The sequence below is a fragment of the Nansenia antarctica genome (genome assembly GCF_963989245.1).
Source record: "Nansenia antarctica genome assembly, chromosome: 3".
In the NCBI taxonomy this organism is placed as follows: Eukaryota; Metazoa; Chordata; class Actinopteri; order Argentiniformes; family Microstomatidae; genus Nansenia; species Nansenia antarctica.
In genome coordinates, this window is record NC_137688.1 from 47,608,232 (window position 1) to 47,632,551 (window position 24,320).

Sequence of the window (24,320 nt, forward strand, 5' to 3'; positions counted from 1 at the left end):
AAGGACCCCAATTGAAATAAGCCAGTGGCTTTCTTGGGTTTTTATCCTGTTAGTTGACCTTGTATGTAATATGTACTTTCATGTACCTACTTCTGCAAATCTTCTAATAAAGTTTTCAATCAATCAATCAATCAATGGTTATCCCATCCAGCTGAGGGCGCCATCGGACCATACTGTAACATATCCACGGCAAGTGAGAAAGGAATTGGACAGGACATTTTGGATGTCGATTCCAAATGTGTTTCCGTCAATCAGTCAGTTGGCGACATTGTTTGAATTATTCTGAAACCCTAATAAGTCTTCTGTGTAGGCTTTTGTAGTCGTTTGTTTATATTATACCAGATAGAAATAAAATAACATAACATAAAACCACATTTGTATTCATAAAATTCATGTCAAAAACACAATGAAATGCACACAACTATCTCTTGAAGTTACAGCGTATTGGTCCGTCTAATTGTAAGTAAGTAAAGACAATTATAAGATATGTGTAGGGTCTTTGGCCTATATTGTGGGGCTTTCCTTGCCAAGCATGGTGTTTTGACTGGGAACCTTTACAGATGGTAGGGAGGTTCTGTTGGGTTGATAAATGTTGTTTTCCCCTTATAGATTAGTAGCCTATCCTATTTCTGTAAACTCTCCCTAACATACAACTGGCACTCTAGACGAATACTACTCCTCGGCAGGAATAACAGGAATTATACCACCGATATTGATATATTCCTCAAAGTCCAAACGTCACAGTAACAACAGCTAAGTAAACCAACTAGAAAACAACTAGTAAAACAACTAGTAAAACAACTAGCAAACATAGTGTCAGTACTATTTACAAATGAGTTATGAGGTGAGATATGAACAAACTGATGCTACCAACAAGTAACTGAACTACACAGATATGGCACTGAAAGCAGTTACTGTATAGGATGATGAGGTCAGTGTCTAGTACTGTTTATACTGTACATACCTGAGAGAGAGGAATTAGTTTGACTGCTTGCTTAAATGATGATCTATTCGTTCATGTGAATACAAAATGATATCCTGGCATTGAAGGTATCTATAGAAAATATCTGTCACTGTAATCAAAATAGAAATATTTATAATATACTGTGTTATTTTACAATAAGTGCTTGAAGTTGGTAGAGTGTTGGTTGAGTGTTAGGGTTAGGGTTCGGGTTAGGCAAACAGTTATTTGTGTGATAACTCTACCAACATTTCACATCAATGTAGGTGGTAACATGTACAGTAACATCAGCTTATGTATTTGTGCGACTGTAAAAAAAAGTAGTTGCCACCATGACAACAGGACAACGACACGCGCATGTCAGACGCCTTCTGCCATCAGCCTGCTGTGGAGACAAAAACACGAAAAATTAATTCACCACAAATCTTCTCAAATATCATCTACAGTATATAATCACAGAAAGGCGCACATAGAACTATAGCGTACCTGCTCTGGCTAGAACGCAGGTCCTCTTGCACTCCTCCTCGGTGTCGAATCGGTTCTGGTTCCCATCACACCCTCCGTACCAGAACTGGGCACATGCGTTGGCCTGTTTATCATAGTACCAGCGGATGTTGTACTCGCGACACGGGCCCTGGTCCAGGACCAGACCACAACGAGGATCCAGGGGCACAAACTCTGACAGAGCACAACACAACAGAGAGACAGAGAGAGAGAGAGAGAGAGAGACAGAGAGAGAGAGAGAGAGAGAGAGAGAGACAGAAAAAGAAAGATACAAGCACAGACAGAGTACAGATCAATCCCATTTCAATGAATTCCTGCTCATAATTCACATCGGCAAACAGTCTTAAAGGTACATTTCTATTTTTAATGAGTGTAAATGAGCAAATTAGACTGTCCTGCAGAGTGGTTCCCCTACCTTGAGGAAGAGCGGGTCGTGGCGCCGGCACTAACTGGCCAGAGACTGAGGTGGATGATGATGTTGATGAGCCTCCTGTGTTGGAGGAGGATGTGTTGCGGTTGACCACGGGGACGCGACTAGAACCCCGATCTGGGTGCTCAATAACCACATCATACCCTTCCCCACGGTGGCCCGTCTGGAGACAAAAACAAAAACAACAACGTAAATGCATATTTTTGACTTAATGTAAGGTCATCTAACGTCAACCACCATAGAACTTAGACATAAAACAGTCCAGATTGCTCAGCTAGTTGAAGTTAGGGGCCCTTACCATTGACTTAAAATTGGCCTCAGTACAGTAATGACTAATAGTTTGACAATGAATTGCTGTGGATAAGTCTTTCAGCTCTGCATCAGATGTGATGTGCTGACCTGTACTCTGTCAAGTCCAGGAGTGGGCTGGGGTACGTCTCCTCTGCCACCATGGCGGTGGGTATTGGTGCCCCCATGGCTGTGGGTATTGGTTCCACCCTGATTGTAGGTATCGGTGCCAACACTGGTGCCTGTCCGCTGCCCAGATTCCTCCTGGTTGGTGGTCCTGTGGCCATGGCTCCCATTCCCATTGTTCCTGTTTCCGTGGTAACCGTTGTTACCATTCCTGTACCCGTTGTTGCCGTAGCCGTTGGTGACACGGTTGTATATCAGAGCGCCGTTCTCGTCTTCACAAAACTGGCTGACCAGTTTGGACTCCAGAGCTGAGAAAGCAAACAGAATGACAGGGCAGGGCTATCAATCACTGGGACTGTAAGCACTCAACCATGTGGTGATTAGCCGCAAGATTTCTGCAAGTGACCATGAATGAATAAACTTGCTACATTTAATACATGTGTACAGCATGAGAGGCTGATGGAGGTAGAAGTCAGAGGACGGAATGAGAAATGGTGTCAAACACTGCCCTTCCTCCGATTTCTACCTCCACCAACCTCTTACTGGTACAGTAACATTAAACTATAACATATTCATCTAAAACCATGATTTGTCTTCCAGGCAACGACATTTCATCTGTATTCCTGTCAATCCCCTAGAGAAATTCCATATCCAATTCAAGCAACATGAATTTGAAATAGATTTGGGCCCAAATCTCGCCAACACTTTAGATACAACCTCACTACGTTACTGTACAGTAAGCAAGGCTGTTTTTACTATACCTGGCAGTGTGTTGAAGTCGTCGATGAGGTACATGTGCTCGCTGTCTGGGTCCGAGGCAATCAGGTTAAGCTCCCTCAAAAACTCAGCCTGGGTGGGGTCCGTGGAGTTCACGATCCCCAAGGCATACATCTCGATGTTGGCCGCGTGCGCCTCCCTCACCGCAAGGTCCAGCTTCACAGACTCTCGCTTGTCCGTCTGTCCGTCCGTGATGACGATGGCTACCTTGCTGACGCCGGTGCGGGAGGAGTAGAAGGCAGCCTGGGTGGCCTTGCGGATGGCGGTGCCTGTGTAGGTGCCTTCGCCCATGTAGGGGATGTTCCTGATGGCCTGCTTGATGTCCTGCTTGTTGGTGTAGCGTGCCAGGTTGAACTCAAGCTTCACCTCCAGGCTGTAGAGGACCAAGCCGATGCGGGTGGCGTTGCGGCCCACAGTGACGCGGTCAACTAGAGCTGCCACAAAGTCCTTGATGATCTCAAAGTTCTCTGGGCCCACACTCTCCGAGCTATCGATGACGAACACTAGCTCCATAGGCCTCTCCTTGCATTTGATACCGCAACCTGTGGACAGGGGTGAGGATCTGAGACACTGAGATACAAAGATCATTTACAGAGGTACTATCAAGAGTGAGATGACTGGTATATGATGCTGGAGGACAAATGAAATGTTTGTTTTTTTTACCACAAATCTCCTTGATCATTCGAATGATGTCGTCTCTCTGAAATCAGAATTCACCTGGTGAGTGAAAGGTAATCAAGAAGACAGCAGATGATATGGAAGGAGGTGGGTGGGGATGCACAATACTTAGTACTTACAGTGAGGCCCGTTTCACCTTTGACCCCAGGTCTCCCCTGAAATGACAAATAAAAACAAAAATGTCAGATGATCAGTTTGTATTCAAATTCCAGTGATGACATTCCCAATTCAGTTATGAAAGAATGGCCTGTGCACACAAAATTATGCTTATTATTATTATTATTATTATTATTATTATTATTATTATTATTATTAAAAAAGATATATATTAAAACGTTGACTCTGAAAGGCAGAGTGTAGATGTCTGACACTGTTCATGGGGCTTTATAGTAGTCACCCTAACATCTTCTGAATTTCGATCCAGATAGGACAATAAAGGAATCAGAATTAATATACCGATTCGCCAGGAACACCGGCGTCGCCCATGTCACCGTTGATGCCCTTCAGGCCTCTCTCCCCTTGAGAGCCACGGTCACCCTGCCAGGGAGCAGCCAGACAACAAACTGTCAGAGGTCAGAGACTAGGGGGTTGACGTTAAAACCATAAAACCTCTCTTTGGTCTCTCTCCTCACCTTGGCCCCTGCGAAGCCTTCCCCTGTCGGTCCCCTTGGCCCAGTCACCCCCTGAGACCCCTGCTCGCCCTGAAATAGTCCATCGAATACAGAGAAGATTGGACGTGATTAAAACATCAACAATGGTTCCATTGTTCTGGCATCAAGATTTGAACACTTGTGACTGCAGGTTTACTCAGCATTCAAATGCATTGTTAGGCTTCACCGACTCTCTCTGTGCTGTGTATGTGAAACAAGGCTTTACCTACAATATAATAACACAATATTTAGTAGTACACCAGAATTCAAAAATGGCCCTACCTTCGGCCCCTGCAGGCCCTGCCCTGGGGGCCCCGCTGGCCCTAGTGGTCCCGGTCGTCCCATCGTCCCCTAGAAACCAGGAAAGGTCACACACTATAGTTCATACAAAGAAAGTAAAGACCTACATTCTATAGTACTGTATAACTTATTGCAACATTTCGACCCAATAGATTTTCGAAATAGGTATTTTAGCTAATTAATTATTTGCAGAGCACAGCAGAGCCAGGCATACTGCACCACCTGTTTCTAATGTGGCGAGCTAACTAGCTAGCTAGCAAGCAAAGCTCAGCGAGCTATGACGCTAAACTAAGGGGCTGGGCCCTTCACTTTAACCAACCTAGACTTTATAGGTGACCTGATTCTTCAAAGCAGCCACGCTGTTCACAGCTTTACAATGTCTGGCTTGTGTTGTTAAAGTCTGAAGTACATTACGACCATTACTGACCATGCCCCACTACTGTGAAGTAATAACCATCAGAGCTGCCCGTTTCCCATGGGCTGGAGGAGATGAAAAGCATACTGAGTGATCTGGATGTGATATATGAGGAAGTCTTGAGTGAGGTCTGGGAATTGGTTTGGTTAAGCGTACTGGGCCAATGCTTCTTATTAAGCACATATGTCGAGGGTATTCACACACGTCAGTAGTCTGTGTGTGAGCATGATAAATGAATGTATGAATCCTGTATGAATGACAGGCTTATTACCCAAACCTTTGAATACAAGGCCTAATGTGGGATATGTTCACACATATAAGATGGATCGAATATGGACATGCCATGCTATTAGGTCATATAGGATGGAGCCCAGTTGAGTGGGTTTAAAGGATTAGTTCAGATGTGTTTAACCAAATCTATATTGTTGATGTAAATGGCACGTTGTAAAAGGGTACAGACACTTCTTTGTGATTTCACTTGGTTTTCATCATCAGTCTACAATGAAAAAAATAGGGGCAAACATGATAAAGCAAACACGCTCAAATACATCCTTTTTGAAACTGCAAAGAGTATAGTGATGCAGGTCTTTAGATGTTTACGTGGAGATCTGAACTTTCCCCGTTTCAATGTTATATTCGGTTTTGTAAGACATCTAAAGACCTGCTTCAATGAAATCAATATACATACTGGGTGCTTTGCAGTGCAAATTACATTTTAAGCACTTTCAGAGTTTTTAACCTTTATTAGCAATTTCGGTAAGTTTCTCAAAACTAAGTGAAATCACAAAACAAGTGTTTGTACCCTTCTACAGCATGCCATTTTAAAAAATCTGAATTAATTAAACATGGGTTTAAATAAGGCTTAAGGAGTTAAAGTAGGGGTTGAGTATGGACATTACTCTTCCAGTCAGTTGAATCAGACATGGCCATGGTAATGCTGGTCAATCTATGACTCAAGGGGAGAGATGTCGTGACCCTAACTGCTAGGTAGATATCCTCTTCAGAGTATCATGATGTACTGTACCGGGGGTCCTTGGATTCCCTCGCCTGTGGGGCCTGGTGGGCCTGGCAAGCCCCTGAAGCCAACGTCACCCTGGATGGGAGAAAACACACATATCGTCTTGTTCTACCATCACACAAAGTGACACACACACACACACACACACACACACAGACACACATCCAGGGTCAAGTAGAACCATGTCCTTACCTTTGGTCCTGGAAAGCCCAGTCCCTCAATACCGGGTTCACCTGGAAGACCAGGAAGGCCAGTGGGACCCTGAAAACCACAGGCACAACATGAGTCCACCACTAGCGACACTATCTATCTACAAGATGGATGGAGTAGATAGATGAATAGATTGATGGTTGGATGCATGGATGGATAGATTAATTAATTAATGGATGAGTATTGGATGGATGGATGGATGGATGGATGGATGGATGGATAGATAGTATATGTGTGCTCACATTGGGACCAGGATAACCATCCCCTTTAGGCCCGTGCTGCCCATGTGGACCAGAATCACCACGATCTCCCTGAGAGAAGCCAACGCAAGGCAAGGCAAATTTAGTTCTATAACACATCATACAACTTTAATGTATACTCATAGTGCTTTACATAAAACATGAGATAAAAAAAATGAAAGAAAGAGAGCACTCAGGTGTAGAAGTCCATTATCAAATGTGACTGAGTATACAGATTCATACCTCAATGAATGGGAATGCGTGTAGAAAAACACCAAACAATGACAGAGTACCCAGATCAGTAAGTACATTCTACTCTAAATTCGACTTATTTCTCATTATGCCGGTATTATGATTGGGTTAAGTCTCACCTTGGGACCAGGCAGTCCATAGCCTGTCTCTCCTAATGGTCCAGTAGGACCGGCTGGGCCGACTTCACCCTGAGACACACATAGTTTGGCATGGTTAATACTAAAAACCTAGTTAAAAGAACATTGTTAGAACACTGTATAACTCATGAGGGTTTTGGGGATGGAGAGCGTTTTTTTTGTACCTTAGGTCCTATGATGCCGCGCCCTGGCATTCCTGGCATGCCCAGCCGGCCCTGTATCCCCGGTTCCCCCTAGGAGAGGTCAAGGGTCATCATTTAGTGACAGCAAGGGGTTGATTCACACTCTACCCAACCCTGAGCCGTAATGCCATGGGCCAAACTCATTATGCTTTGTTACATGCTCGACGGTACATTTTCTTATTTTACAGCAGTTTTATAATAGTGGCAGGGTATGAATTAGAGTGACCATAGTCATGGTGTCATGTGATTTGATGAAAGATAGTAACGGGTACTATCCTCCCTCACCTTTGCTCCTGAGGGGCCAGCAGTACCAGTAGGGCCAGCTAAACCCCGTATTCCTCTCTGACCCTGGTCTCCCTGTAGGGGGACATACGGGAACCAAGATTAGCCTACTCAACCAATCGCTACAGTATGGAGGAGCACTCAGAGTAGGATACAGCAAAAGGACCAAGTAAACGTAACAGTGGAGAATTCAGATGTTGACCTTCTCTCCCTGGGTGCCGAAACCCTGAGCGCCCTCTGGTCCCCTCAAACCTGCAGTGCCTGGCTCACCCTGCACACACACACACACACACACACACACACGCACACACAATACAGGGTGAAAAGACATTCAAGGATTCGTAAATTTTTTGGTGGATGAGAAATGGAGGACGAGGAGTTAGCTACCTTCTGCCCTGGGGCCCCGTCTTCTCCTGGGAGCCCAGGTAACCCAGCGAATCCTCCCGCACCTGGCTCTCCCTGGAGAGACACCATTGGTTGTTGACTCAGTCTACGTCGCAGTATCAACCACAGCTTCTGATCGAACGACACACCAAACTGCAGATATGGTCTCCAATGGAGGAGGACTCACCTTAGCTCCAGGCTCGCCGGCTCCTCTTTCTCCTGTCACTCCACTTTCCCCCGGTAAGCCTTGATCCCCCTATGGATGCCCAGTATCAAACACATACAGTATTGTTGTAGTTTTATATAATTTTATACTGAGAATTTAAGTCTCTCTATATTCTGGGGAATCTAGCACTAAAGGGAGCCCATCCTTTCCTTCCTGTGGACAGTGCCAATAACTTGTTGCCCAATAGCTTGTGGCGCAGATTTATATGATTGTGAGTAGTTTTCTCTCTGAGCTCATGTAACTTTATTAATAAAGGGCCTCATTAAGACATTTGTTAAGCTCTCTGTGCTCATTATAAACTACATCTACACTACTAAGAATAAATTAAATCCACAACAATATCCTAAGCGTTAAACACGCAGTGTAAGTCTAGCCACAATAAAGAAAACAAAGTCTAACCCACAATGGCAATGGGTCACTTAAAGGTGGGCTTAAAGATATCGATAATAAGGAGTGATGTTTCTAGATAGTCACATACAATTGTTGTATTGTTCTTCCCATGATGGATGTATTTTTATCTTGTAGATAGTAATAGTTATTTGTCTGTATTATCTTGTAGATAGTACTAGTTTGTTTTGTCTGTCTTACATGTAACGATGAATTGAGAATCAAGGACCCCAATTGAAATAAGCCAGTGGCTTTCTTGGGTTTTTATCCTGTTAGTTGACATTGTATGTAATATGTACTTTCATGTACCTACTTCTGCAAATCTTCTAATAAAGTTTTCAATCAATCAATCAATAGATAATCATCACATTAGTGTGATAGAACCCTTAAACAGTGGGTGTCAGCTAATGTAAAATGTATAAAACTGAGAGAACATGGGCCTAATCAGAACAGAAGAGAGGCATAAGAAGACCAACCTTCGGCCCAGAGAAACCCTCTCCCTGTGGACCCCTGCCCCCAGGTGGCCCCCGAGGCCCCTCCATACCCTGATAGAAGGATAGAAGTCATTAACAGTGGTTTACATACTGACTTACCTTTAAGTATTTAAACACCGTTAGCCAGTAGGTGTGTAGCCTACAACTTATAGCTGTTTTAGAAGTGAAAACAGTTGATAATAACCCTATAAACATATTCATGATGAAGAAACATCATTCAAGTTTAAATGCGTCTGAAGTTTAGAAGAATGTGGGAGTCTGAGTAAAAATATGAGCCAATAAATGTGTAACAACTGGAAGCAGTACACACTGGGCATTAATTGTTATAGATAGTGGGACTTACCTTTTCTCCCTGAATGCCTGACCCTACTGGGCCAACAGGTCCTGGAAAACCTGGAGTTCCAAACTCCCCCTACAGGTCAGAAAGAGAATGCACGTCAAAGCTTGGGTATACTGTAGATTAGATTAAATTCAACTTCATTGTCATTGCACAGGGTACAAGTACTGAGACGACAAAATGTCGTTTGGCATCTAACCAGATGCAAATAGTGGAATAGTGCAAAAGACATGATATTGTAGACAGTGCATGGTATTTCAGTATAAGATATTACAGTGAGTATATATAAATTAATATAATAAGTGAATATACATGAGATGAATATCAATATGATATGTACAGGGTCTGGGCTACCACCAGGATTCAGCAGGGTAACAGCTGCAGGGAAGAAGCTGTTCCTGAGCCTGCTGGGAGGAGGGCAAACAGTCGATGGCTTGGGTGAGAGGTGTCCCTACTGATGCCTCGTGCCCTCCGCAGACACCACCTGCGCTGGAGGACCTCAATGGCAGGGAGTTGGGCACCGGTGATGTATTGGGCGGTTTTGAGCACCCTGGGCGGTTTTCACCACCAGCACTGGAGGACCTCGATGGCAGGGCCTTCCGGTTCGGAGACAGAGCAGCTTCCATACCACACGGTGATGCACTTTGTCAGAATGCTCTTGATGGTACACAAATAGAAGTTGATCAGGATCCTAGGAGATAGAGGAACTTTCTTCAGTCTCCTCAGGAAGTATAGATGCTGCTCCTTTTTGACCAGGGTGGAGGAGTTGAGGATCCAGGAGAGGTCCTCGGAGATATGGACACCCAAGAACTTGAAGGTGGAGACACGCTCCACCCAGTGGCGTAGCGGACGGGCCCGCAAGCGACGCACCGCGGGGGGGCCCCAGCCACTAGGGGGCCCCCTAACATTGGTTGCTAGCACCCCCTCTCATTGCTCTCACTTGTTTGTACCTTTTGCTAAGTCAAGCATTTAGAATGTAGAGTGCATATTGCGAAATTTCGCAACGTCAATAATGCATCGACGGACTCTAAAAAACGCACATTTTTTTAACCTCTGTTGCGAAAGGGCCCCCGCCGCCACCTTGCGGGGGGCCTCGGGATTTTGCGGTACGCCACTGGCTCCACCTCCATCCCATTGATGGGGGTGTGTCTGCAGCCTCTAGCTTTCCTGTAGTCCACAATGAGCTCCTTGGTCTTCTTGGTGTGGACGACCAGGTTGTTTTCAGCACAACACACCACCAGGTGCTGGACCTCCTCCCTGTAGGCCGACTTGTCGTTGAGAGACACACACAGTCGTGGGAAGAGGGAGTAGAGGAGTGGGCTCAGCACACAGCCTTATGGGTCAGGGTGGAGGAGTTGTGGTTGTCTAACCTAACAAACTGGGGTCTGTTGGTCTGGAAGTTCTAGGGTCCAGTTGCAGAGGGACATGCTGATGCCAATGTCACTGAGCCAATGAACAGCATCCTTGCTGGTGTTGTTGTTATCCAGGTAGGTCAGGGCGGAATGTAGTGCTGTGGAGATGGCATCCTTTGTTGACCTGTTCGGGCGGTAGGCAAACTGGTGGGGATCCAGTGTGGAGGGTAGGTGGTCTTTAAGGTGAGCCAGGACTAACCTCTTGAAGCACTTCATGATGATGGGGGTGAGTGCAACAGGGCGGAAGTAATTCAGGCCTGCTGCAGCAGAGTGCTTCGGCATCGGCACGATGGTTGCTGACTTGAGGCACTTGGAGACTGCCTGGGCCAGTGACAGGTTAAAAATGCCAGTGAAGACCTCGGCCAGCTGCCCAGCGCACGCCCTGAGCACACGGCCAGGGGCCAGCCTTGCGTGCATTCACCTTGCTCAGTACGCAGCACACATCAGTGGTGGAGAGTGTGAGGGGCTGGTCGTCTGGGGGGTGCTCAGCTTTGATGGCTGGTGATCAGTGATTCAGTGATAGGCCAGTGATTATTACCAACAATATATGCAATACAATTGTAACGTCTAAATTGTGAAGCTTCCCAAATGACTATCCCTTTGGGATAACAAAATACACGTTACTTGACTTGACTCGAACTCCAGATACAAAGACCCACTGTAATATCATTGTACAAATACATACAGTACATGCCCAATCAATAAAGTGCCAGCTTGACTTAATCAATGATGTTGACAGAATTTTGACGTTTATTATAGACGTGCTTCATTATCACCTATGCGCTATGATTACAGTTTGATTACCTATGATTAACTCTGTGTTATAATTCCACCACAGGGCAACAATAACCTTGACAGGACTTGCCAAGAACAAATCCCTCAGGAGTAATTACCAATTACATCATATCCCTTTAAAAAAACAATGACTAATCTAATCCACAGATGTACCAAAGATGACTTGAATATCTCATCAGTCATTACCTCATTCATACTTATAATCAAGGTCTACATTTTCTGTGACATCATCAGTGCATAATATTGTTCAAGAGTGAACATGCATCTCAATGATCTATAATAGCTTCCTCTCCACGCTCATCTGCACAGACAAGTTGAGAGCAATATGAAGGATTCCCACTTGGAAACCTGGCCACCACCTGGCCACCAGGGCAGGCTTGTGGAGGTATAAAATCGAAAGGTTTGATTCCATTCCTCATTCCATTCCATGCATTACAATGAACCCCTCCTACGATTTCTACCTCCACCAGCCTCCCTTACTGTCCACAGGTGGAGGAAAGGAGATAAGGAAAAGAAGACGTATCCAGAGAATAGTAGAATAATGACGTTCCTTCAACGTCAAAAGAAAACTTTCCCACAGTGCATTTGAGCCCCCTTCCTCTGCCCATGCAAAAGCCTTGTCTAATTCATCACCAATGAGAGTGGAGAGGAGCAGGAGCCTCATATAGACATATAACAGCAGATGGAAAAGAGCAGACCCCAGTGCTTGTGCCAATCACTCCATAACCTGCATGGGGCTCTATGGGAGCTTGGGGCTAGCCTGGGGGTAGACTGCATGTTTGTGTGAAGGCCATTCACCCAGTTGGTTTATTTATAGCCCTACTGTACCTTGTCTCCTTTGACACCAGCGCCGATCTGTCCTCTAGGGCCCCTCGAACCGTCCGGACCTCTGTCCCCCTGCAGAGACAAAGATGACCCAGTCTTCAAACTATCCTCTTCATTACTGCTTTTTACAGTCTCTCTCTCTCTCTCTCTCTCTCTCTCTCTCTCTCTCTCTCTCTCTCTCTCTCTCTCTCTCTCTCTCTCTCTCTCTCTCTCTCTCTCACACACACACACACACACACACACACACACACACACACACACACACACACACACACACACACACATACACACACACACACACACACACACACACACAGATAAACTCACACTAGCTGTACAGTAAAGGGGATTGTCCTGGTTGTATCTGAGGTCCAGATGCACACAAACACAAAGTTTGCATGCAATGCAATGCAATGATGCCTGAAGAAGGTCTATGACAGAAAGCTCGCAATAAACTATGTTTTTTTGCACAGTGTTTGAGTGTGCGGATGCTGCTATTTTGCACTCTATTGATACTCTTCAGTTCTAGCACCTCAGCAAAGTGATCACGGATGAGCGGTGGTATTTTCACTAATTGCATGCAATGGATTGAAATATTTGTGACAACATTCCAATTACGTTCACAGATCTCAGACCTCACAGAAGTTGGGATTCAAACCTAAAACACACAAACAGACATTCATTGACAAAACCAGCATAATTAACTAAAGTATTTACCCAACAGAACTGAAACATTACGTTATGAACTTCCTGTGCTCTTCATGGATGGTCTTGGCATTCATATTTTAATTTCAGTTTATGTTTATGTGTCTACTTGACATGCCGAGGCTAGATTGAAAGGTGGAGGACTTGGTTTACTGAGCTTGGGAAATGTTGGGAGACCGGATGGATAAACCAGAACATGATGAGGATTGTGCTGAGTTTGGAAGTCTCAGAGTTGAATGTTTCCTCTCGGACCAGACAGAGGACAGGGGGGTGGGGGACAGGGGGAAGGGTGGCGTGAGATGTTCCAAAGAGACCACAGGGTCGAGGCGGGGTCTGACTGATGTTGAGATGGGGACATGTTTACTCTCAGTTTTCCACCAGTGTGGGTCGGGCTCCAAGAGCATGTACATCAACACTAGGTATGTGATGGAAACCACAGAAACCACAGTTTGTTGTTCAAAAGTCTCTGTAGTTAATTATGACATTCAGGCTATGACTTGAAATCATTAAAAAACCACATGAAGAAAAAAAGAATGTGCAAGCATTTAAGGCAAAACAGAAGAACATCGATGAGATGCCGTACTAGTGAAATGTCTGTTGTCCGTTTGGCGGATGACATTTTCTATGCGTCAACTCTTAAGAGGACATAAGGTCCGCAAGACGGCTGGACCGGATGGAATTTCTAGGCCGAGTGTTTAAAGCGTGCACAGACCAGCTGGCTGGTGTTTTCTCTACCATATTCAACCTCTCCCTCTCCACGGGCATAGTGCCCTCCTGCTTCAAGTCATCCGCCATCATCCCAGTACCGAAAAAGGGCAAGGTAACATGCCTAAATGACTGGCGCCCTGTTGCTCTCACCCTGTTGCTCTCACAGTACAGCCAGGTCAATAACCTCGCTCTCAATGCCAACAAGACCAAGGAGCTGGTGGTGGACTTCAGGAAGAAGAGGCAGGCACAAGACCCCATCACCATCAACTGTCTGTTGTGGAAAGGGTCAACAGCATCAAGTTCCTGGGGGTTCACATCACCAATGACCTCATCTGGGATGAATATACCAACCAGGTGGTGAAAAAAGCACAACGTCGCCTCTTTCATCTTAGGCGGCTGAAAAGGTTTGGCTTAGGGCCTAAGATCCTCTGGGCCTTCTTCAGAGGCACAACTGAGAGCATCCTGACTGGATGCATCACTGCCTGGTATGGGAACTGCACTGCCAAACATCGCAAAACACTGCAAAGGGTAGTGCGGACAGCTGAGAAGATCAGCGGATGTGATCTTCCCTCCATCCAGGACACCTACAAGGACCGGTGTGTCAGAAAGGCCCTCAGGATTATTAGGGACCCCAGCCACCCCAATCAGAAACTGTTCAAGCTATTGCTGTCAGGGAAACGGTACCGATGCCTCGGGGCTAAAACCCAGAGGTTGTCAAACAGTTATTTCCCCCAAGCAATCAGGCCACCCCCAAACAAACCCCACACACACTACAAAAATGAACATATTACATTATTATACGTAACTACTTGCACACTACTGGATTACTTTATTACTGTAGGATTACTTATTTTACTTATTTACTTTACTTATTATTATTGTGATTTTATATCTGAATGCTGCAATCCCAATGTTGAGGAAACAAAGGCAATGAATTTTACTCTGGTGTACTTGTACAGTGAGATAATAATACATACATAAAAGCGATTCTGATTCTGGTTCTGAATTCAGGACTAAGCAGAATAAAATAGATTAAGATAGAGCCTCCATTTTGGCTCAGTCAAGCCAAGCAGGTGTTCATGACATACAGGCAAGTAGTGATGAACACGGCTTAGCCCTTCTGGAGCTTGCAGGAACATGTCATTGAAGCAATACTGCTTGTAACCAGAACTGCATGTGTCTGTGTATCTGGGGTCACTCTAACCTGCAGCACGTAAATGCCTTGAGCCTAGAGTTTCTCCAATGGTTGACACATTCTTTTAGCTCAGTTGTGAACTCACACTGTCATCTTCTCTGTGATGAGATAATATCTCTCAACAGACTAAAGCTGTAACAGTGTTTTTTTTTACGGGATTCATTACCTACACATCAACTTCTGTTGAAAAGTTGCTGTTCCAACCTCACCTAAAATGTTTGTCATTATGCTCCATGAATGCATTCTGAAAGCCCATGCTTCATTTCACCAGATGCTTCTGGGTTCATCAAAGCAATGGAGGGTTTCTATGTTTAATATCTATACCTGCTGCTGGAAACCTGATGTTCCTTTTATTTGTACTGTAACTATGTATGTAGGCTGGCTCTACATAGGTACACATACAGCATATTTCTATTCAGCTCTCTCACTATATGAATAAGATGTTTGCATTGTGTGGACCGAAATTTAAATCCTTCTTGCAAGTTGCGACAAGTAGGAATAACATGATATCTTTATGAAGGCAAGACATGCACCGGAATGCAAATATCCTGGCCGTACAGTAACATTTTCAGAGGATGTGTTGGAGCAGGGAGAAGTTTGGTCTGGGCATATGTATCACACGTGTGCCTGAACAACCGCAGGAAAAGCAGATGGGGCCATTCTTTCCTTCAGGGGTCTCCATTGAGTGAGTCACTCTTTCCATGTCTACGGGAGACCTGGACAGCTCAAGGTGTTTCCCTGGATCTGCATTAGCTAGCATCATAGGTTAGAATGTTGTTGGATTCTCAACGTCTACGTTGGCAGTAGATTCTCAATAGTAGAGGAACAAGAATGTGAAACCATCGCATGTTGTATCGATTGTGAAACAGAATCGTGTTATACTTTTATAGTGCTGTCATCAGAGTCGTAATGTTCTTGTATTTATATCCAAATATCTGGAACCCAGAGGGGGAACAAACGGGGATCATATTCTTAAGAGGTACAGTATCTACGCAGAGCAGAACCATAGAGTGAGGACCCTCCTGTTTGCCCAGTTTGTACCTTTGGTCCGGGGAAGCCTTCTCCTATGGGGCCTTTCTCGCCTTGGACACCCTGTGGCCCCTGTGGCCCCTGTGGAAAACAATGGAATAAACAAACATATGACTTTGTTAATTCCACAAAGCTTTCAGCCAACTTTTGTCACATAAACAGTCAGCCAATGAGAAGGCTATAATGTCTCTGCCACTCTGCCACATTGGCCATGACACCATGGCTGTGAACCCAATGCCCTGTGCTCTTGCCAACTCACCGGCAGGCCAGGTTCCCCTAACCCAGGTGGTCCAGGAGGTCCCAGTCTGCCCTGGAAACCCACATCCCCCTGCAGAGTGGAATACACACAAGGTGAGACACAACAGGTGGTTGGGAGAGAATAGTTATTACCTTGTATTCCAAAACAATTGAATGATGGGAGTTTACCTTCGGTCCAGGAAGGCCAATCCCAGTTTCCCCTTGAATTCCAGGTGGCCCAGAAAGTCCCCGTTCACCCTATAAAAGAGAGAGAGACACACACACACACACACACACACACACACACACACACACACACACACACACACACACACACACACATAATGAGCAGGGAATTGCATAGTATTTGGCACAGCATACATTCATCAATCTGCATCTCTCTATTTCCTCCCTAAGGAGTTTTCATCTGGGCCTGACATCAATAAAACATTGGATTTGCCACTGAACGAGAACAGAACTCTGTTGCTGAGGTGAGATCATTTCTTCCAAATCCCTCTCATCTATAACCCTGCTCAACCTCCACCCCTAATCTGCAGTACAGCCACACGCACTCCTGAGCACTGACCTCACCAGAGGAGGCTGGTGGAGGTAGACATCAGGGGACGGGCTCATTGTAATGCATGGAGCGGAATGAGGAATGTATTTACGATTCCTTATTCCGTTCCTTCCATTACAATGAGCCCATCTTCGGAATTCTGTCTCCACCAGCCTCCCCTGGAACTTACATATTAATATGTTGTTCCTCACACATTCCATTATTCAAATAGGGGTTCTAACCGGCATACAAATTCCCTCAAAACCAAAACGCATTGGAATGTAATTAAGTCGAATAAAAGTAGTAAATCATCTCGCACACTACGGTAGGAGGAACCATGTATGAAGTGGGCGGGGGCACCTTAGTACAGTAGGTACATACCGGTATTTTTTTCACTTTCAAACAAGTCAGAACTAGGCTTTATGTCAGACATTAGTCTGCCATTCAGTTGATGTTGGATGACAGTCAAACAAGCAACATGAACATTCTTTCGAAACAATTAAGCTCTGAAAACTTCACTGGAAGTGTGGGGGTGCATGTCAGTTTTGGCAGTAATGTTACTGGAGAGGAGGGTAAAAAGCACAAACAAACTGACAACATAATAACAGTATAATATCTCCAGACGGCCTTCAAATCTTCACTATAGTGATTGATGATACTAAACAAATAATAATATGATTATTTTAGACATGTTCCCTTTTTACACCTTATAGTCTGAATCACACCCATTGACTTTTTCTTAGTGGTGGCTAAAAATAGCTGAAGTCAGTAGTGGCTATTTAAATAACTCTGAACCATGGATTACAGTTTCTCCTGGCTGATAGACTTTCAGGAACCCACTGATTATAAGGTGGAAAAACGCAACAAAAAAAAGAGAGAAAAAAACGTTTAATTAACGCATTTAGGTCGTGGTCATCATCTGATGTCTGGGCCAAAATGTATCCTTTTTTAAAGAAACTGACAAAACCATTGACATCACTTCCCTTTTCCACAACTACAAAAATGTGATCTAAACCAGACTCCATGCTCCAGACAGACATGTTTAGTGTTTCAATAACCTGCATACTTGAGCTGTGTGGCTGTGTGTGGATCTGAGATAGAAGGTCACCTTTGATCAATGTGTTTAAATGATACTGAAGGAGAGACCTGGTGATGGCTTAGCAAATCCACACTAACACGAATCAAAGCCCTTCTAAGGGGATAGCTGTCAGTCAGAGGGCTCTCTCACTAATTGGTTCACTATGAATGACAGTTCCTATTAGGTGACAGCAGCTGGTGAAAGAGGGAACAAGTCGGCAACATTTATATTAAATTACAATGTTCAGAATAAAGGTCTGAATATTTTGATTGGTTGCTGACTTGTTCCCACTTTCACCATCTGCTGTCACATATAGAATTACATAGCACTCACTTTTTTCCCTGAGGGACCCTCCGGGCCTCCATCGCCATATGGTCCAGGTAACCCCTGTGAACAGATGAAATACAGAATTCCATAAGAAAGGACAGTGAATGATTGTAAATCATAACAAGGACAATCAAATTCAATCCAACTTTCAATGTCTTCATCGGTTATGCAAGTGAGGAATCCACCTTTAAACCATTTCTGAAACAACCTCTGAAATTTCAGACAAAGAGAACTTTGGGCTCACCTGTAGTCCTCTGTTTCCTCTGACGCCTACTGGCCCCTCTGGACCCTGTTAGATGGGACGCATCAGTTAGTCCATACAACTGAGGCACAGTTAACGCATAACAGCCTAAGGCCACAATCTATCTGGACAGTGCCTTAGATTGTTAACAGATGCTCACACGATCAACTAACTATAGTACTTTGTTGATAGACTTACAACTTACACAGCTAGGGGTTAAGGGTTATGGCTAATTGGACAGTTAGTTGAAGAGATGGTATAAACAGATGGTTTTACGCCTATATCCAGAGAAAGTGTTGACTTATTTAGGGTCCCCTCTATATTCAGCAATGCTTCATCATCTGAGAACGGATTTAGACAGTTTTAAAAGGGGTAAAAACAGGGTTGAAAACATTGTACCCCCCTGGCTAAACACAATAAAACATAATTATACAAAACAAATAACATACCCGGTCTCCCTTTATTCCAGGTGTGCCACATTCTCCTCTCTCCCCCTTAACAAAATGGAGGGGAAATGAATGAGTTATGTATGTCATACAAGCACATGTTTTATTTACACAATAACACACCCCAGAGTGATATATTGATGCGATGAGGTCTGGAGATTCATACTGTACCTGCTCTCCTTTGTAGCCTGGCTTTCCCTGTATATAAACAACAAGGTCGTGATTAGGCAGGAGTATTTTGATAGTGATCAAAACAATGTCAAAAGACCGCAAAACAGACAGTTTTGCCAATACCTGTTTAAATCATTCCTTTGAATTGTAATCCATAGCGGATACAGTAGTACACTCTGATGCTATACTCACGTCTGATCCTTCACGACCTGAAAGTCCACTGATCCCACTTTCACCCTGAGAGGAAGTGAGACATACCCTTTGAATACAACATGGGAACAAACTGAGCAACACATGTCGGGGATATTTCATGGCTTTTACCTCTCTCTCTCTCTCTCTCTCTCTCTCTCTCTCTCTCTCTCTCTCTCTCTCTCACGCACGTACACACACACACACACACACACACACACAAACACACACACACACACACACACACACACACACACACACATATTACCTTCACTCCTTTAGCACCTGGGCTTCCATCATCTCCGGAGCGACCCTTCTTACCCTGTGATTGGAAGGGAGATAATAAAGCTGAAATCACATGTGTCATTATTATCGTAAGATGTTAATATGTATGTATAACATAACACATTAATATCAGTGTGCACAAAGAAACATCTCCAAAGTGCATATAATACCGTAGTGTGTGTGTGTGTGTGTGTGTGTGTGTGTGTGTGTGTGTGTGTGTGTGTGTGTGTGTGTGTGTGTGTCTGCGTGTGTGCATGCGTCCCTGGTGTGAGAAACTGTTGTTAAGTTAATAGACTTAATTACTGAAAAAAAAGAAGTTCTGGAAGTACTTAAAAGTACAGCACATCAATTGTGCACCCTTCCCCCTGGTTGAGCAAATGATGAATTGTTGTTTAACAAAATACAACATAGCATTTGGAAAGGAGGACCGTATGACCTGGAAAATGAGCCTAAAATGATGAGTGAAAAAGCAACATTCCACAGATTTCTCATGTCAATATCGGTTTAAGCTTACGGAGAGTAAATTGCAACAGGAATGCTAGGCATCTGATTCACTTTCACTAATTCAGGGACGCACAAAGACACCCCCTCTAACCACACTAACCACCAAACCATCTCAAAGACCCTCAATTATCTACAGTTTACAGCAGCAAAGATGCCTTTGTTATCTAGTGAGGGTACTGTACATCAAGGGGACCCATTTTGATTAGGTAATGGTTTTGAGCATGGTTTTGAGCAATTTGAGCATCACAATGGGCTGTGGTCTTTATGGACGAGGAGGAGGAAGCCTGTGCGTGAGATTTGGCTGGTTCAAACACTTACCGCAGGGCCACCGGGTCCCCTCTCCCCCTTCTCACACGCACAGGTCTGGGCCAGGGGACACTTCAGACACAGGGACACAACACAGGGATTCATACAGGCAATCAAACAGTTCATTAGGGAATGTGTGAAAAGGCCCCCGATATCAAGATTGATATACGGGTAAGACTTACCCCTTCATCCGCTAGCTCTATCTGTGAAATAAGAAACAAAAGATGACTCGGTCAAAATTGCCTCAGATTCTGAGTTATTTTACTCTTACTGTACAATTTCATGGGTTGTGATAACACAAAACCTAATGCAGCATGAATACTATCCATTGTGTAACTGAATATGTCCAATACATTAAGAGTGGGCTATTCCATGACATTTATAGAGCCATGATGATACAATTCTGTAGAAAAAAGCCCCTGATCAGACAAAAATTTGCGTACCACACAAAGCAATGCATTGCTATAATGATGATGATGACAATTATTGAAGAACACAGATTTAGCATATTTTTGTCATTATTGAACAGGTTTCAACCCGAGTCTGTATGCAATTGGGAAACCATATGGATCCCAATAAACTGCCACACTGAAGTTGTCCTATAATGTGCTACCTCATCTCCATCACACTAGATGATAACCTCCAGCACCTGACTCTGTGGACCTGAGCGTTGACAGGCTTGAGGCCTGAACCCTAAAAACCTTTCCACTTGCGACAGAGAAGCTCATTTTGCCAAAGCCCTGTCATCCCCCCCCCCCCACACACACACACACCCTTAAGCTATTCCTTGTTTTTCGCGACATGAAAGCCAGCCACATTTCTCTACGGGTGGAATTCCACAGAAACAAAACGCAAACCACATGCAATGGTCAATATAACTGAGCATCCATGGTATTACATCCTCTGCAGAGAAGAAAAGTCTGAAGCCACCCCTGAAGGTCTGTTTGTTCTTACACAGGGGAGCATAGCTGAACCCGGAGACAGAGGCATACCAGAGATAAAAGACAAGCTTGTGGGACAGACATGGTTATGACATACAGATGCTGCCCCTACATGATGAACGTCTCTCTGTTGAGTTGGGTGCTGATGGGCGTGCTTGTATGCAACTCCAACCAGCCCCATATGACACAGAGTGAGTGTGTAGCTAATGGAAGAGCAGCCTCTTAAATTTTGCGGCACTTGAGTGTTTGGGTTTAAAGGAGCAGATTCTCTTGATCATGTTTTGATGTCTAACACCTGCGTCAACAGTGTGTTAGCAGTCCATGGCGTGCACAGAGCTTATTTAACCATTCGGTGTGCATGCATGATCTTGCTGAGCAGTCTCCTACTGAACCCAGTTTTTCCACAAAGAGTTTTAATGTGGACCAGATGTTACGGTTAGCAGGTCTTAAACCCCCCAGTTGTGTCTGCAAGGCCTACTGTACATATAGAACAATATCTAATTGGTCTTGGAAGTGCATCAGAGGTTTTTGATAGCCCCCCCCCCCTTAATCTCAACCAACTGTATCTCCAGTTTTCAGTCCAACAGAAAATAGACTCAAATAACAGAAAAGTAAAAGGCTTTAGAAGCACCAGCCAAAGGACACTGTCAAAAATAATAATTTCTTCTACATCCTGTTTTCAAGCGAAGACTTAACACCAGGCACTAAAGCGATAACAGTATGATTACAAAGGTTCAGAACACGTGATGACGGAATGGCCAAACCATCTGTTACTATGACAACACTAAGCAGGTGCAGTCGTACAGGAGGTGATTCGGATGCTCATGTGATTAATAACCTTGCCTGAGACCAGGCGCTGTGGCACATGGGAGACCCGGCTAAGATCCCTTAGGTTACAAGCTAAGGAGGATGCCAAAATCTATGAGGGAAGTTTTAAAAACGTTTTTTTTCTCTAAAATGTTTCTGAGGTGTGAGCACTGGAAACACACCAGTCTTTTCCAAAGAAGAAGCAGGCAAGTCACGACTTGAAGATGTCTTCATAACCATTGTGTAACCCAAATATATAAAGATCTGCATTTATATGTTGTAAAAAAAGCTTTTTGATGGAGCCACAGCTCGTGTGAGAATTTATTTTGTACCATGGCCACTGCCCTGGTCGGACAACACATGATATGTCACAGTGTGACCCTTTCCAAAAAGCGAGGAGTCCACACACATTTTAAATACACTTCAGCAGTTGCAGAACTCACAGAGTCTACAGTAGATTACTCTAGAAATCTAAAAGGGTTTAGTCAAGTCGACATTTTCAGAATAGCTAATTTGTCCTCTAAAAAATTACTTCAACATTAATGATGTCATGAAAAGTGCGGCAATGTTCTACTTACAATCTCTTTGATGACCTTGTCTACGATTCCCCGGTCCTGAAGATTGTGGAGGTAGCGTGAGGCTGGGGAGCTGGCCATTAGCCGGAGTTGGGCTACGTTGGAGGGCTCATTGGCTGCTGGCGTGATGCCCACGGTGAAGAAACGAACACCCTGGTTCTTGGCATCAGCCACAGCAGAAAAGATGTCTGGGTTCCTGGGGTGGGATATGCCGTCCGTCAGCAGTATAGCAACCTTAATGCTGCTCAACCCAGACTCCTCCAGGTAAATACGGGTCAGGTTTGTGATGGCGTAGGTGGTGTAGGTGCCGTGTCCGATGAAGACGATGGGCGCGATGCGGGCCTTGAAGTTGGCCGGGCCCCGCCACTGCTTGAAGGTCTGCTCGATGATGACATGGCTGCTGTACTGCAGGAGCGCGGCCCGTGAGGTGAGGCCCCGGCCCGTCTGCAGACGGATGCCTTGGAGGCGGTCCACCACGTCAGAGGCAAACCTCTTCTCCTGGGCATGGTTCTCCTTGGCACTCTCCGAGCTGTCTACCAGGAAGGCCAGCTCCAGGCCACAGTCCTCGTCCACCAGTGCTGGGGGCCAGACAGGGGTGAGCCATTAGCATGCTGAAGGTCACTCAGCCATTTCAAAGCAGGGGATCAATCACACATAAATGGAGATACTTTCTCATGCCCAGCTCATTAACAACATTGTGATGGAAGTGAACACAGATAAGTGAATTAGTATGCGAGAACAAAACCACTCAGAGACTTTTTAGATAGAGAGTTGGATGATTTGAAGAAAGAGCTTTCTCTAGTTCTTTTCAGCCTGAACCCTGAAAAAAGCCAGAGGTGATTTATTGGATCAAGCTGTATGTAGTGCTTTGGAGGGGTGCCAAAGGGTGGCATCTCATGAACTGTAAATGGATAATCCTAATTCCTGAACTCTTAAGGCTGTCTAGAACGTGTGATTCTAACCTACTGCACGTTGTTACCTCCTTAACAAAAGGAATGAGGGCACAGATTTAATATAGATGGTGAATAAATCACGTTTACTGTACTTTCAAGCAAACGTGTCATAGAGAGAATGTGCCTACGGACACAGTGCTCTTGAAGGAATAAAACATTTAAGGGTCACAACCAGTCATAATAGAGATGGATGGCTTTCGAGACCTGCGAGATATGATAATTTTTCTGGAATCAGAACATTACACAATTAATTTATTTTTGGAAACATTGCACAATTTTCACACATGTTTCCAGTGATGAGGGCTCCTTTTGACTGTTCTATTCCTAGCATAAAGTTCAGCATCTACCCTGGTATTATGGACGTCTTTTAGAGATTTTTTTTTATGTCTCTCTATCCCTAAATGAATAAACATTCCTTTGGTTCTTACATTGTCCATTCTTTGGGATAGCGTTGGTTGTCAGTAGCTTTTTCTTGGTTCTGGTGTCCACTTCTTCATCGTCCTCGTCATACTTGTCTTCATGATAGTTTTGGGCCCAGAGACCCTGGAGTCCACACAGCAGCAAGAGCCAGTGCAGAGAAGGGTACATCACCACCACCACTTATTCACCCCTGACAAAGAGAGAGAGAGAGAGAGACGTGAATTGGGATGTTACTCCTTCCAGATGCATTCATTCACATGTACACTAACGCACAAGATCGAACCCAGGCTATGGCGCAACAGTTCAAAATGTTCTTGATTATCAAAACAAATTTAAAC

The 24,320-nt window shown here is 44.4% G+C and overlaps 1 protein-coding gene across 1 annotated transcript; it reads right to left on the minus strand.

The window, feature by feature from the left end:
• Positions 1-1,436: 1,436 nt before the first annotated feature.
• Positions 1,437-24,150, minus strand: LOC308154157 (uncharacterized protein; the record flags this gene model as incomplete). The annotated part of the gene is made up of 34 exons (XM_080527332.1): positions 1,437-1,639; positions 1,881-2,058; positions 2,295-2,617; positions 3,071-3,628; positions 3,750-3,786; positions 3,884-3,919; positions 4,221-4,301; positions 4,397-4,465; positions 4,697-4,765; positions 6,154-6,222; positions 6,340-6,408; positions 6,600-6,668; positions 6,968-7,036; positions 7,150-7,218; positions 7,453-7,524; positions 7,652-7,720; positions 7,837-7,908; positions 8,021-8,089; positions 8,923-8,991; positions 9,284-9,352; positions 12,313-12,381; positions 15,959-16,027; positions 16,206-16,274; positions 16,373-16,441; positions 18,151-18,204; positions 18,389-18,433; positions 18,835-18,879; positions 19,003-19,029; positions 19,195-19,239; positions 19,460-19,513; positions 20,299-20,358; positions 20,469-20,489; positions 22,613-23,187; positions 23,991-24,150. The coding sequence occupies 34 exons, from the start codon at positions 24,148-24,150 to the stop codon at positions 1,437-1,439; spliced, it is 3,681 nt and encodes a 1,226-aa protein (XP_080383458.1).
• Positions 24,151-24,320: the final 170 nt, after the last annotated feature.